Genomic DNA, 16582 nt, shown 5'->3' with positions numbered 1-16582 from the left:
TTATAAGTGTGACTGCTGAGGGAGAGCCGACAGGATTATAACACGGATGGATCTGCTGGTCAGTGCTTTGCAATGTTACTTGCCTTAGTTTGTACCATCTCTCATCTGTACCCTGCAGTCTGTCTCACAGTCCGATGTTTCTTCTGGCTGCCGGCTGGACTCCAGAACATACAGAAGGAGGTGGGTGGAGCTGAACAGAAGGCGCGGAGGAGGAAGTTAAACTCTCCTCCGCTGTGATAGGTCTCTGCCTCTCTTCTGCTCTGACGTCACTGGTTGCTACACGCCAAGCGGGAGGCAGCCAGGTAGCAACCAGTTTGGGCACTGAGCCAGGGGCGGTGAATAAAGAAAAAGGGGATCACTCTCTGTCAGCTAGGGGTCCACCACAGGCTGAGACAGAGATGATGTATACAAAGGCTATTTTAGGGGGCATTAGATCTGCCCAGGCCAATTCCGGGACTCTGTATTGTCCCGTAATGAGTGTGTCCGGGACACGGGACACAAGCATTAATTAAGGGACAGTCCCGGGCAATCCGGGACACGTGGTCACCCTAGTAGGGGGGTGTGGCTGTAGGAATGACGTCATCGATCGTGTCTTCCCTATAAAGGGAATGACGCGATCGATGCGCCGACACAGTGAAGCACGGGGAAGCCGTGTTTACACACGGCTCTCCCCGTTCTTCAGCTCCGGGGAGCGATCGCGACGGAGCGGCTATAAACAAATAGCCGCGCCGTGGTCCCGGATCGCTCCCCGAGCGGACCCGACCTCCGCATGTAGCGGGGGGGGTCCCGATCGGACCCCCCACCCGCTAATAGGCGAGGACGTACATGTACGCCCGTGTGCCTGTACGTGCCATATTGTGGACGTATATGTACATGCGGGGGTCGGGAACTGGTTAAGTAAATAGATACCAAACATGTCAATTATTAAAATTGCACATGCCTGACAAACGATGGTAGCTAAAATTTCCCACAGGGGACGCTTTAAGCGCCTTTACCACGTTATTAGTTTAGAGTTAAATGTGAGGTATGGTGCTAAAATGTTTGCTCTCACTCTGACGTTTGTGACGATACCTCACATGTGTGATGAAATTAGGGCCGAAACAACTAATTGATTATGAAATTAATCGATTACAGTTTTCATAATCGATTAATCGGCCAGTAACATAATAGGGTTAAAAAAACTAAAATTAGCGTTACAAAAAGCAAATAAAGTAGCGATTATTTGCTATTTTTTTACATTTTTGTTTTTTTAACGCCATTTTGTTCTCAGGCCCGGGGTCACACCTCTGTTTTTTGGTCCTTTTTGCAGAAACACACTACAGTTCATTTACATTACTTTTTAAACGCAAAACGGTGCTATTTTTATTTTATTTTATGGTTCAATATACTTCAATAGAGAAGCTGCAGAAAAGCATGTAATGTGTTTTTGCGGCAATTTGTGTTTTGTAATCTGCCCAACAACAAATTGGCCCAGAAAAATATAAAAATGCAATTTTTTTTTTTTTTAAAGGCTATTATCCGATTAATCGAAACCATAATCGGCCAACTAATCGATTATGAAAATAATCATTAGTTGCAGCCCTAGATGAAATCACTGTTTACATATGCATGCTGGACCTACAGTATCTGTGCATTTGCATTTCCGTGAGAACATGGGAAGGGAAGAGAGAAGGTTCAGGGGTGCTTTTATTTATTTATGTTTTTATTTTTTTTGTAATACATTTTTTTTCATTAAACTTTAATGTTATCACAAGGGGGTGAACAATCTTCCTTTTGATAGCTTTGGGAAGTGAAAGAAGGATTCTTTATTGAGACATCTAATCCAACACAGATCAGCTCCTTCTCTGTCTGTGGCAAGGGAATGAAAATAGTGAAACCAGAAGTGGCGTCAATTGCTTCTGGTGTCAATTGTCACAGGAGAGATTTGGGAATAGATGTTCCTCCATCTTCTCTGTGGGCAGCTGAATCGACCTCTTACAGTCGAACTGTAGAGCTTGAGATCGGCAGTGGGGTTGTGGGGGGAGTCCTTTCTGAGACCTGTAAAAGTGACTGAGGCCCCGTACACACGACCAAACATGTATGCTGAAACTGGTCCGCGGGCCAGTTTCAGCATACATGTTCGGTCGTGTGTAGGCGCAAGCGGGCAGAATTCCAGCAAACATTTGCCCGCCGGGCCTTTTCCCAACGGGCATATATTTCTGGACTTGTTTTAAAACCGTCCGCTGGAATCCTGCCCGCTCGGACATGTTCGGTCGTCTGTACAGACCTACCGTACATGTCCGAGCGCCCGCCATCCCTCGCATGCGTCGAATGCTTCGACGCATGCGTGGAAGCATTTAAAAGGCAGGCCCGCCCACGTCGCCGCGTCGTCGGACACGCCCCGCGTATTGTTTACACGCAGACTTCTGTACGATGGTTAGTACAGCCATCGTACAGAAGTCCCCGGGCAGACATGTACGGTGAAAACGGTCCGACGGACCGGTTTCATCGTACATGTTTGCCCGTGTGTACCCGGCCTTACATTTACAGGAAAGCCAATAGCTGGATGTAAGAAAATGATATCAAGATGATGGCTGTGGTTATGCTTGCTGTCCAAGCCATATATATACAGTAGAACCTTGGATTGCGAGTTACGCGATTTATGGGCTTTTTGCAATACAAGCTATTTTTTTATTTAATCCTGACTCACTTTGCGAGTGTTAACTCACAAGACGAGCAGGATTCAAGCTGCTTGGGGTGTGCAGTACCGCATAAGCCCAGAGGTGCGGGGGCACCGGTGACACTCGGAGACACTCCTGAGTGTCTCTGAGCGGTTCTGAGTGTCTCCGTCACCCCCGCACCTCTGGCCACATGCGGTACTGCATAGACCAGCAGTGGCTGTGGAACGCATTATCTAAGTTTCCATTATCTCCTATGGGTAAACTCGTTTTGATATACGAATGCTTTGGATTACAAGCATGCTTCTGGAAAGGATTATGCTCCTAATCCAAGGTACTACTGTACATACACCCGGCAGCAAGCAGTTAAAGCAGTCCTAAGAACAAAATTACAAGGTCTGCCTATTCAGTGTCCCCCACTCCTTTAGATCAGAGTTTCCCCCCTCACTGTTACTACTATGTTGGTCACCATTCTTCTTGTTGGAGGCTCTGATATAAGGAAGCAAAGTTCTGCCTCTACCAAGATGGCCACCTCCAGACAGAGACAATGCAGAAAAGGGCATGGTAAGTCAGGGACAAAGACAAAACTAATAACTAGTTCTTTGTCCTCCATCTGCCTTTTTTAAAACATCCTCCAGAATTCAGGTCTTTTTAAAGTGTCTGTTATACAATTTTTTTTAGAATACCTCTTTTTAAACTTGTGTTTTTGGGCTCTGTTCTCAGGCCATGAAAGTGTTACAAGATCTTCTTCATGAGATAAATGCTCTTAAGGATTCTCAACAAGAAGTGGAAAATCAGCTACAGAAAGTCATGGAGAGCATACAGCAGGTAAGTGACACATCAGTTTGTTTAAATCTTAACTCTGCAAAAAAGTTGTTGTTTTATAGCTGGATTCAGGTACGGCGGCGTATTAGTGAGTCGGCGTAGCGTATTTACGCTACACCGCCGTAAGTCAGAGAGGCAAGTGCTGTATTCACAAAGCACTTGCCTCCTAAGTTACGGCGGCGTAGCGTAAATGGGCCGGCCTAAGCGCGCCTAATTCAAATGTGGAACAAGGGGGCGTGTTTTATGTTAATGACTGGTGACCCGACGTGATTAACGTTTTTAACGAACGGCGCATGCGCCGTCCGTGAACATATCCCAGTGTGCATTGCTCCAAAGTACGCCGCAAGGACATATTGGTTTTGACGTGAACGTAAATTACGTCCAGCCCCATTCACGGACGACTTACGCAAACGACTAACTTTATGCCGGAAAAAGCCTTACGCAAACGACGTAAAAAAATGCGCCGGGCGCACGTACGTTTCTTAATCGCGTATCTAGCTCATTTGCATATTCTACGTGACCTAGAGGCCAGCGTAAATATGCACCCTAAGATACGACGGAGTAGGAGACTTACGCCGCTCGTATCTTAGCCTAATTTAAGCGTATCTGGTTTCCAGAATACGCTTAAATTTACAACGGCGTAGATTCAGAGTTACGACGGCGTATCTACTGATACACCAGCGTAACTGTCTCTGAATCCAGCTATTAGGCCCCATACACACGATAGAATCCATCCGCTGAAAAATCCCAGCAAATGGGTTTCAGCGGATAGATCCTATGGTGTGTACACGCCAGCGGATCTGTTTCCGCGGATATTTATCCCCTGGGATGGATTTCCAGCAGATAAATATTTGATGACATGCTATCAAATCTATCCGCTGGAATCCATCCCAACGGATGGATCCGCTGGTCTGTATAGACTCACCGGATCCATCCGTCCGAAGGGATCCCCCGCATGCGTCGTAATGATTCGACGCATGCGTGGAATTCCTTATATGACAGCGTCGCGCACGTCGCCGCGTCATAATCGCGGCGACGGCGCGACACGTCATCGCCAGAGGATTTCGGCGCGGATTTCAATGCGATGGTGAGTACACTCCATCGCATGGAAATCCGCACAAATCCTCGAGAGGATTTATCCGCGGAAACGGTCCGGTGGACCGTATTCGCGGATAAATCCTCTCGTGTGTATGGGGCCTTAGGCTTGGATAGTGTTAGTCTGTTGGGAAAAGGTTGGTCAGGTGTCCTGTTGAGATTTTTGCTGTAAGATTTAAAATTCTGGCTGTGTTCACTTATTTTTCTTCACTTCTTGATCTCCCTGACACGTCCGCTATAACATTTGTCTATCTGAATGTTGGTATGATAGTAGTGATCCACATAGTTAGTCAGGTTGAAAAAAGACACAAGGCTTTCTAGCTCAACCAAAAAAATAATCGTACAATCCCATATACACAATCCTTCACCCACAGTTGATCCAGACTAAGGCTGCTTTTACACTGAGGCACTTTACGGGCAATATAGCGCTAAAAATAGCACCTGTAAAGCGCCTCTCCTCCTCATTCCAATGAAAAAACGTGAGGGCGCTGGCAGGACGCAAAAAAAAGTCCTGCTAGCCGCATCTTTGAGGTGCTGTAGGAGCGGTGTATACTTTTAGCAATCATACTTTTCCGGTCGAATGTTCCGCCTACAAGCTATAGTAGAATTCTAATGTTGTATGACTAGTAATTATATTTATTAATTATTATTACTAGTCAACCAACAATAGAATTTTTCTATTGCCTATGGGCCGAGCATTTGACCGGAAATGTATGATTGCGGCGTCGTACAGTCAACAGACACCATAAGCCTTCAATTACAGATTCGACGTTTGTATGTTTTTCGATGCTTTGTCGAATCTTCGTCGGTCATGTTGAAATGTCAAGTTAGTTCTAGCAATTTTACTGCTCCTCCTCTTTGGTTACAATCAGCCAATAACATTCATCATCATCATTATTTTTATTTTACTTCCCCCACCCAATTCCAGCAGCGATCTTTTCTCTCTATAATGTCGAATCTTTTCTCTCTATAAAAATTAAAATAAAAAATGTATTTGATTGGATATGTTTTATAACAGAAAGTAACATTTTTTTTTTTAGAAAATGTTCAGTCTTTTTTTGTTTGTATAATAAAAAATTTAAAAAAGTATTGGTCAAATACCACCAAGATATGATTTATTTGTGTGAAAAGAAATTATATAAATTTTGGTTGGGTACAGCATATTATATGGGTACCATTATGAGGGCAGAAAGGTGCTAACTGAGCCCGGGTTCACACTGTTGCGGTGACACCGCATTTAGGCCCAGATTCTCAAAGGGCTTACGACGGCGCAACGCCATTTGCGCCGTCGTAAGTCCTAATCTGGGCCGTCGTATCTATGCGACTGATTCTTAGAATCAGTTACGCATAGATATCCCTTAGATCTGACAGGCGTAATGCCGCATACACACCATCACTTTATGTGATGAAAAAAAACGACACTTTCTGTGAAGTAAAAAATGACGTTTTTGAAACTTCAATTTTCAAAGACGAAGTTGCCTACACACCATCGTTTTCTCACAATGATCTTGCAAAGTGAGGTTACGTACCACCACGTTTTACCATTGAAGCTTGCTTCATAAGTAGCTTCTGGGCATGCGTGGATGAAAAAACGTCTTAGAAAACGACGTTTTTTGCTACACACGGTCAATTTCTGTGAAGTAAAAAGTGCACTTTTGAAAAACGACACATAAAATTGAAGCATGCTTCAATTTTTTTTGGTCGTTTTTTACAAGACATAAAACGACGTTTTCCCCCACACACAGTCAATTAAAGTGACGTTTTTAAAAACGTCATTTTTTTTCATCACATAAAGTGATGGTGTGTACGCGGCATAAGGCTCTTACGCTGTCAGATCTTAAATGCAATTTTTTTTCCCGCCGCTAGGTGTCGCCTCGTCGTTTTCCCCGTCGTCTATGCAAATTAGCTATTTACGCGAGATTCCCGAACGTACGGGCGGACGACGCAGTGAATTTACGACGTTTCCGTAAGCGTAAACTTGCCCCTGCTATATGAGGGGCAAGTTTACGAAGGTCCGTCGTATGCCATGTTAAGTATGGCGTCGGGTAAGCGCCGGCTTTTTCCGTTGTTTCCGTCATTTTCCTAAGTCGTCCGCGAATACGACTTTACGCCAATGACGCTCACGTCGGTGTCATTGACGTTTTCCGTCGTGAGCTGGAGCATGCGCACTGGGCTATTTTTCCGCCCGGCGCATGCGCAGTTCGATCGTCGCGGGGCGCGCTTAATTTGAATACAAGCCGCCCCCTTTGAATTACGCGGCCATACGCCGGGCCATTTACACTACGCCGCCGCAAATTACGGAGCAAGTGCTTGGAGAATACGGCACTTGCTCCAGTAATTTGCGGCGGCGTAGTGTAAATGGCTTACGCTACGCTGCCACGGATTCTACAAGAATCTGGCCCTTAATTTTCACAGGAATCGCAGCACATTACTGTGTGATCTACATGGGGTGTCTCTGGGGCATGGATCTCCAAACTATGGCCCTCCAGTTGTTCAGAAACTACAATTCCCATCATGCCTAGTCATGTCTATGAATGTCAGAGTTTTACAATGCCTCATGGGATGTGTAGTTCCGCAACAGCTGGAGGACCGTAGTTTGAGGATCCCTGCTCTAGCGTATGATTTGAGCCATGGATTTGTATAGCTCAAATTGCACTGTATTCATACCAAACTGGTCCAGGACCCTTTTTTTGTCACACCAATGCGATTCAATTCTGCACATCGCTCTGCATTTTGCAAACCGATAGCGGGGTGTCGTTACCATACACTCCGCCATTGCTTTGCATGGACGGGTTGCGATTTAGATGCGGTGTGAAATCCGCAGCAAATTCGCACTGCATCTGGTGTGAATCGAGCTGTGTAACCTAAGCTGTCCTTTTTATTCTAAACTCAGGATAATGTGCGGGAGCTGGAACAGCGACTGGCCCTCATGGAGATAAAGACAGCTACAAAAGGAGAAGTGGACAATTTACAGATAGAACATCAATCTGTCCAAAATAAATTGGTAAGTAAAATAATTTCCCAGAATTATACACTCCAAGAAAGCGAACTTGCATTGTTGCATTCCAAACAACATACATAAATTCCAGCAAATCCCCGGAAAAACAGATCTTAAAAACATTTTATCATTGTTAAAGGTTATGTTTAAAGTGGAACTATGGGCAAACCAAAAAAAAAAATATGATGCAGCCTTTCTCCAGCATAGAACAGAAGTTTTTGTTCTGTGCCCCCCCCCCCCCCCCCCCCCCCGTTACATAGTTGTATCACCTATTGATCCTGCCAGTAGATGTTTTTCATTTTCTGTAATAGGGTGAAAATGCTATTAGTTCACTGGTGAAATCGTGCAGCAGCCTTGTCACCGTGTCCGATACAATAGTTTTTGGTGTGAGCTTTGAGAGTTAACCATCACATAACTTCTGTAAGGTTTTTTCTTTCTCGTACATCACGGGACACAGAGCGGCATATTCATTACTATGTGGGTTATATGGAGTACCTTCAGGTGATGGACACTGGCAATCTCAAACAGGAAGTGCCCCTCCCTATATAACCCCCTCCCATAGGAGGAGTACCTCAGTTTTTTCGCCAGTGTCTTAGGTGTTGGTCATGGTTTAGCTTTGCCTCCACATCCTTGGGATCAAGGCAGGCTAACCGGATCTGTCCAACGGCCTCAGTGCTAAAGTGGACAGTATCCGGACCCCAAAGCCATGGGGTTTGCCCATAACGCTTCTCTTTTTAGAGAGCTGGACCCTGGGCCCAGGACTTAGAACCTTGGGCATCTAAAGCTCCTGTTTGCCAGGGTGCTATATGGGCCCAGGACAGTGGCTCCTTCATAGGAACCCAGGGCCTGAAGGTCTAGACGCCACCCACGGAGATGGGGGAAGATTGGACCTCTTGCTGTGCAAAAGTCCTGCGGCATGGAGCAGGTAAGTATTGGGGAGCCTGCGGAAGTTGGTTCTTAGCAGATTCCCTGGAGGGAGGTGCACAGGGGGTCATGCCTGGGTATGCTCTGCATTGGCAAGGAATCACTATGTCTATGGTCAGAGACAGGATGATTCAAATCTTTTTCCCCCAGTGATAGGTGTCCTCCCTGGTAAGTGTTGTTTAGTTGGGTCTGCTGCGCTAGGTGTGGGATCTCTGTGAAATACAGGAGCCGTGTTTCCCATGCTAAGAGGAGGTCTGTGACCTACCTGAGGGCTTACCTGCCTGGGTGCTGCGCCGCTCCGTCCTCCTCCATGTGCGATGGCCCCCGCCGACGGGCGCACGCGCGCGCCCGAGATATGAACGTTTTTTCGCGCCATTGGCTGGGGTGGGGGCGCATCCCTGTGGGCGGCGATTTACATATAGGAAGGGGATGCCCTTCCAGTAGCTGCCAAAAGCTCAGTGTCTTCCTGAGTTACAGAGGAGGAGGACGCAGAGCGGAGCTCGCTGAGGACACCCAGTGGCGGAAGGAAAGATTACAGTCTTTTTCTAAAGAATAGACTGTCAAACCTACAGATAGGTTTCCTTTTCCTTTTTTTCAGCAGATGGCTATTGGCAATACTTAGGAGACAGAGTATTTTTCTTTTCCTCTTCAAAAAAAAAAAAAAGATATATAAAAAAAAAGAAAGAGGAAAAAGGGAAAGTACTTCTGATCTCCCTTCTCAGTTTGGGCGTTAGTCTCTATCGTTCCCAAACCGGCAGATCCCCTTAGCTACGTCTGTGGCTGGGTGATAGCAGGTGTACCTCGGTATTGTACCATGGCTTCTGGGTCAGAGGGTACAAAGGGTGGGGATTCCCCCGCAAAATCCGAGGGCTCAGACACGGCTAGGCCGCTGCTCTCCCCACAGGACATATCGGGGCACGCCCTGATGGGACCTGGGGGATCTGGGGCTGGTCCAGTTCAGTCCAACCCCGGCTTTGTCACTGAGAGGGTGCTTGCTGTTTCTTTAGGAGAACTAGAGAAAAGAATGGCAAAAAGAATAGCTAAGGCTATATCGGGTAGAAAGCGGACTAGGTCTCCGTCACCCGAGCAGGAACCCTCAGACTCAGAGATCCTTTCCCTAGGGGAATTGGATAATCCTGACGTTTTGGACCAGGGTGGTTCAGAGATCGAGGAACCCGGATACCGAGGAGTCTAGTTCAACCTCCCAAGGGGAAGGTTTGTGGGTTCAAGCTTTAACGGACATGGTCCATGAGGCATTTAAGTTACCCATACCAGAACCTCAAGTATCGGCGGTTTCAGCTTTAGGCTCATTAAGAGCGTCTCAAAGCAACAAAGTTTTTCCGGTCCATCCTCTACTCGAGGATGTCATATTTCAGGATTGGATCAAGCCAGATAGAGTCTTTTTACCACCTAAAAAATTCTCGGTTTTATATCCTATGGAGGAGAAATTCTCCAAAAGGTGGGCGCCCCCGGCGGTGGACGCAGCCATCTCCTGTGTGAACAGATCTTTAACTTGCCCTGTAGAAAACTTACAGGTGTTTAAGGATCCGGTTGATAAACGCTTGGAAACATTACTTAAGGCCTCCTTTACTTCAGCAGGGGCGATAGTTCAGCCCGCTGTGGCTGCTATTGGAGTTGCCCAAGCATTATCAGATAAGACTAAGCAAATGCTTAAACTGATCCCTGCCCAACAGGCAGAGGAATTTTCGGATATACCCAGGGCTATACGCTTTACGGTGGATGCTATCAAGGACTCCATCCAGCAGGCGTCACGTTTATCCTTATTTCTAATCCATATGAGAAGGCTCTTATGGTTGAAGAATTGGGAGGCTGAGCCCCCGTGCAAAAAACTCCTGGTAGGGTTTCCCTTCCATGGAGGACGTCTCTTCGGAGAAGATCTGGATAGATATATTCAGACTATATCAAGCGGCAAAAGCACTCTCTTGCCAGTCAAGAAGAAGGCCCGAGGGCCCGCATTTAAGCGCCAGCCCTCCCTGGGGCAGGGGCCCTCTAATACCAAACAGTATCGACGGCCTCCTGCAAGATCAGGATTTAACAATAAGCCGCAGGGCCAAGCCACGGGGGGCAAGAAACAGTGGTACCGCAAGCCTGCAAAGCCAGCCCCCAAGTCGGCTTTATGAAGGGGCGCCCCCACCCACGATGGTGGGGGGAAGGCTGCGTCTCTTTGCAGAGGTTTGGGAGGCCAGCATTCCCGACTGCTGGGTACGGTCTTCCGTGACCACGGGCTACAAACTAGAATTTCTAAAGTTCCCTCCTCCTCATTACCAGGAGTCAAGAGTACCAGGCGACCCTGTGAAAAGAGCCGCATTGATGGCGGCATTGAATCATCTGTTATGCCAGAAGGTGATAGTAGAAGTACCAGTCCGGGAACAGGGATTGGGGTTCTACTCCAACCTGTTTATCATCCCAAAGCCTAACGGCGATGTCAGGCCAATCTTGGACTTAAAGGGAGTAAATGCGTACCTAAAGGTCCGCTCATTCCAGATGGAAACTATTCGGTCAGCTGTCGCCGTGCTCCAGAAGGACGACTTCATGGCGTCCATAGACATAAAGGATGCTTACCTTCATGTGCCAATTTTTCAGCCACATCAAGTATTTCTACGCTTCGCGGTGGCTCAGCGTCATTTCCAATTTGTGGTGCTCCCCTTCGGGTTGGCTACGCCCCCCGGGTATTCACGAAGGTCCTAGCCCCAATCCTAGCCAATCTAAGGACCCAAGGGGTCACGGTCCTGGCTTACCTGGACGACCTCTTGGTCGTAGACCACTCGTCTCCTGGCCTGGAACGAGCAGTGGCCCTCACGGTTCAGTACCTCGAGAGGTTCGGCTGGGTCCTAAATCGAGACAAGTCAGCATTCCTGCCCACAAGGCAGCTGGAATATCTCGGCATGAGATTGGATACAGAACAACAAAAGGTGTTCCTACCCCTATTAAAGGTCAAGGCCATCAAGGAGCTAATACAAATAGTTCTAAGAAAGAAAAGGCCAACTGTTCGCCTATGTATGCGACTACTAGGCAAGATGGTGGCCACATTCGAGGCGGTTCCGTACGCTCAGAGCCACACTCGCATCCTGCAGGCAGCCATCCTGTCAGCATGGAGCAAGAGGCCTCAGGCCTTAGAAATTCCTTTGCCACTCTCACCAAGAGTGCGGCAAAGTCTATCTTGGTGGTTAAACCCTCAGAATCTCCTGAAGGGAAAGACTTTCAGTCCTGTGACCTGGAAGATAGTAACCACAGACGCCAGCCTGATGGGCTGGGGAGCAATTTTGGATGGTTGCACTCGCCAGGGCACTTGGGCAGCGGCAGAGAAGCAGTTGCCCATCAATATCTTGGAGCTCAGAGCTGCTCGACTAGCCCTCAGGGCTAGGACGTCCAAACTACAGGGGTTCCCGGTGAGAATACAATCGGACAATGCCACGGCGGTGGCATATATAAATCACCAAGGGGGAACCAAGAGTCAAGCCGCTCAGAAAGAAGTGAGCTTGATTTTCTTGTGGGCAGAAGCCCATGTGCCCTGCATATCGGCTATATTCATTCCCGGAGTGGACAACCTACAGGCGGACTTCTTAAGTCGCCAGACTCTGTTGCCGGGGGAGTGGTCTCTGCATCCACAGGTCTTTCAGACACTCTGCCAGAAATGGGGAGTGCCGGACGTGGATATCATGGCATCGAGACTGAACAAGAAGCTAGACAGGTTCATGTCCCGCACAAGGGATCCCAGGGCCTGCGGAACCGATGCGTTAGTTTGCCCTTGGCATCAGTTCAAACTTCTTTATGCATTTCCCCCGCTCCAGTTACTACCCCGCCTGCTGCGCAGGATCAGGGTGGAGCACATACCAGTTATCCTGGTAGCTCCAGCATGGCCCAGAAGGGCATGGTATTCACTAATCCTGAAGATGGTAGTGGGAGACCCTTGGACTCTTCCTCTACGGCCAGACCTGCTATCGCAAGGTCCGATCCTCCACCCTGCCTTACGGCATCTAAATTTGACGGCCTGGAAGCTGAATCCCTGATTCTCAGGGGTAGAGGTCTGTCTCGGAAAGTAATCTCTACCCTAATCAGAGCCAGGAAACCGGTCTCTAGGGTGATTTATTACAGGGTCTGGAAGGCCTATGTAGGCTGGTGTGAGTCCAAGCGATGGCTTTCTCGCAAATTTACCATCAATAGAGTATTAAGTTTTCTCCAGCTAGGAGTGGATAAAGGACTGGCATTAAGCACAATCAAGGGACAGATTTCAGCTTTGTCAGTGTGGTTTCAGCGGCCGCTGGCCACCCACTCGCTAGTTAAGACCTTCATTCAAGGGGTCTTACGTATTAATCCTCCAGTTAAATCCCCACTTTGTCCGTGGGATTTAAATCTTGTTCTGTCAAGTTTACAGAAACAACCTTTTGAGCCGTTGGCTGAAATTCCTTTGGTTTTACTGACAAGGAAGTTAGTATTTTTGGTTGCCATGGTTTCCGCCAGAAGAGTATCGGAACTGGCAGCCTTATCCTGTAAGGAACCATATCTTATTTTACATAAGGACAAGGTCGTTCTCCGCCCTCATCCTTCCTTCCTACCAAAGATTATATCCAGTTTTCATCTAAACCAGGATTTGGTATTACCATCCTTCTTTCCTAAACCTACTTCCAGAAAGGAAGGGTTGCTGCATACCTTGGATATTGTCAGGGCCATGAAGGCCTATCTTAAAGCTACAGAGAAGATCCGGAAAACAGATGTGTTGTTCATTTTACCGGATGGGCCCAAAAAGGGGCAGGCAGCTGCAAAATCCACCATCTCGAGGTGGATTAAACAGTTAATCACTCAGGCCTACGGCTTGAAGGGGTTGCCTCCTCCGTTAGCATTAAAGGCTCATTCTACTAGGGCCATGGGCGCCTTCTGGGCAGCACACCACCAGATCTCTATGGCTCAAGTTTGCAAGGCGGCAACCTGGTCTTCGGTCCACACGTTTACAAAGTTTTACCAGTTGGACATAAGAAGGAATACTGAGACAGCCTTTGGGCAGGCAGTGCTGCGGGCTGCAGTTTGAGACCCTCGGATTCCGGGGGCTCCCCTTTGAGTAAAATTTTAAATTATTTTTTTCTCAACTAAGTTGGATTTATTATGATTTAAGTATATCTCTAAATTAAATCCTTTTGTCTTGGGAAGATGTCTCCCTCCCCTCATTGTAAGCATTGCTTTGGGACATCCCACATAGTAATGAATATGCCGCTCTGTGTCCCGTGATGTACGAGAAAGAAAAAGGGATTTTTAATACAGCTTACCTGTAAAATCCTTTTCTTGGAGTACATCACGGGACACAGAGCTCCCACCCCTCTTATGGGGACCATTTTGGGAGGCATACTGCTTGCTACAAAACTGAGGTACTCCTCCTATGGGAGGGGGTTATATAGGGAGGGGCACTTCCTGTTTGAGATTGCCAGTGTCCATCACCTGAAGGTACTCCATATAACCCACATAGTAATGAATATGCCGCTCTGTGTCCCGTGATGTACTCCAAGAAAAGGATTTTACAGGTAAGCTGTATTAAAAATCCCTTTTTTGTTCTGTGAAAACAGTGAGACATCAGCACAGTTTCACCCATAGCAGCCGCCTTTCACCTAAGGTTACTAGGCCTATGGGTGCTAGGATGCCACCAGGACTTAAAGCGGGAGTTCACCCGAATTTTTATTTTTAACATTAGATTGATGCTCATTTTGTCAAGGGGAATTGGGTAGTTTTTTTTAAATCGAAGCAGTACTTACCGTTTTAGAGAGCGATCTTCTCCGCCGCTTCCGGGTATGGTTTTCGGGACTGGGCGTTCCTATTTGATTGACAGGCTTCCGACGGTCGCATACATCGCGTCACGAGTAGCCGAAAGAAGCCGAACGTCGGTGCAGCTCTATATGGCGCCTGCGCACCGACGTTCGGCTACTTTCGGAAAATCGTGACGCTATGTATGCGACCGTCGGAAGCCTGTCAATCAAATAGGAACGCCCAGTCCCGCAGCCCATACCCGGAAGCGGCGTAGAAGATCGCTCTCTAAAACGGTAAGTACTGCTTCGATTTTAAAAAAACTACCCGGTTCCCCTTGACAAAATGCCTCAATCTAATGTTAAAAATGAACTTTTCGGGTGAACCTCCACTTTAAGCCACAGTGCAATATTCACAAAACAGATGCTCCTTAGCAACCCAAAAGAAAGAGAGTTCATAATGAGATTCAGATGGCTTCAGGATGCAGAGTGATTCAAGGTAGATGCAGCATGTAGTATGCAGGAGTGACCAGGATTGGTAACTGGCTATATCCTTGGGGTCATGGCAGGCAGCAAGTAATGACAGTTTTTGTTAACCAAGCAGGGTTCAGGACAAGCAGCAATCGGTAATGCAATCCATATCCAAACAAGATTCAGGGCAGGTGGCAGTCAGTAACATAATCCATATCCTGGCAAGGATTAGGACAGGCGGTAATCAGTGTAATCCATATCAAGGCAAGGGTCAGGGCAGGTGGCAATCAGCATAATCCAGATCCAGGCAAGGACTAGAGTATATGGCAATCACTAGCATGTTTCATTATCCAGGCAAAGGGTCAATGGACAATTTAGAAGTAAGGCACAGGAGCCAGAACCCTAAGGCCCCTTTCACACTGGGGCGGGAGGTGTAGTGGCGGTATAGCGCCGCTATTTTTAGCAGTGCTATACCGTCTGAATTGCGGCGGTATTCGGCCGCTAGCGGTGTGGTTTTAACCCCCGCTAGAAGCCGAAAAAGGGTTAATTCCACCGGCAATGCGCCTCTGCAGAGGCGCATTGCCGGCGGTATAGCCGCGGTGTCCCATTGTGTAAACACACCGAGGGAAGCACCTCCGCCATGAGTCAAATATTGTGTTGCATTGCGTTTTTGCAAAAAAAATGTTTGGAACTCACAGTTCCACTTGTCTGTGCCCTGTGCCTTCCTTATTGACACTGCCCATTGTGGTGAAGTGGGCCAGAGCTGGACCATGGAAACTGTAGTTGATACTTTTATAATAGCCAAGGTTTTTTGGGATCCCAGAATGATCTTAGACACGTGAAAGTAACTTCTGTTGACTCTTGGTCACTTTTTTCAGGTAAGGAAAGCCCACGGGTTTACATTAGGATGTTATGATCTGTATATGTAGGGGAGAAGTGGGTGTTTCACTCTGTTCTCATCAAAGAAGCTCCTAAAAGTATAAATTTGAAGAAAAGAGGTTTAACCATAAACTACATAGTTTTTTTAAACCATCGATGCTCCCCGCTGAGTCCACCGCCTGTGGAAGGGAATTCCACACCCTGGCCGGTCTTACAGTAAAGAACTGTAGGAGTGGCCAGGATGTGGAATTCCCTTCCACAGGCGGTGGACTCAGCGGGGAGCATCGATAGTTTCAAAAAACTATTAGATAAGCACCTGAACGACCACAACATACAGGGATATACAATGTAATGCTGACATAAAATCACACACATAGGTTGGACTTGATGGACTTTTGTCTTTTTTTCGCCCTCACCTAATATGTAATTATGTAAAAGGAAAGCACTTCTTGGATAGACCTTACACTGATTTTCTATGAAATACTCATACATTAAATTTATATTTACCTTATAAATGAATTCTTTTTTTCATAATAGGGGGCTGCAAAAAAAAATAAGAAAATGTAATTTAAAGCACTGTAGGCCCCACTTCAGTAAATATTTAAAGGGGCTGTAAAGGTTTGATATTTATTTTCTAAATAGGTTCCTTTAAGCTAGCGCAGTGTTAGTTCACTTACCTTTTCCCTTTATTTTCCTTCTAAATGTTTTTTTCTTTGTTTTATTTGTCTGAATTTCTCACTTCCTGTTCCTCCTCAGTAAGCTGTTTAGTAAGCTGTTCTGGCTGACAAACACCACTCGGATGATGGTGTGAAGTTTACTGAGGAGGAACAGGAAGTGAGAAATTCAGACAAAGAAAAAAAACATTTAGGGCCAGATCCACAGAGCAAGTACGCCGGCGTATCTACTGATACGCCGGCGTACTTTCAAATTTCCTGCGTCGTATCTTTAGTTTGAATCCTCAAACCAAGATACGACGGCATTTG

General features: G+C 46.8%; 1 protein-coding gene across 1 annotated transcript in view; it reads left to right on the top strand.

Moving 5' to 3' along the window:
• QRICH2 (glutamine rich 2) overlaps window positions 1-16582 on the top strand; it is a 122751-nt gene that overhangs the window by 37050 nt on the left and 69119 nt on the right. Inside the window, 2 exon segments of the mRNA XM_040330084.1 lie at window positions 3381-3485; window positions 7471-7581. Coding sequence (XP_040186018.1) covers window positions 3381-3485; window positions 7471-7581 — 216 coding nt within the window.

This window comes from Rana temporaria, chromosome 12 (assembly GCF_905171775.1).
Source record: "Rana temporaria chromosome 12, aRanTem1.1, whole genome shotgun sequence".
Lineage (NCBI taxonomy): Eukaryota > Metazoa > Chordata > Amphibia > Anura > Ranidae > Rana > Rana temporaria.
Note: the sequence above shows the minus strand (reverse complement) of the source record. Positions and strands in the feature narration are given on the sequence as shown.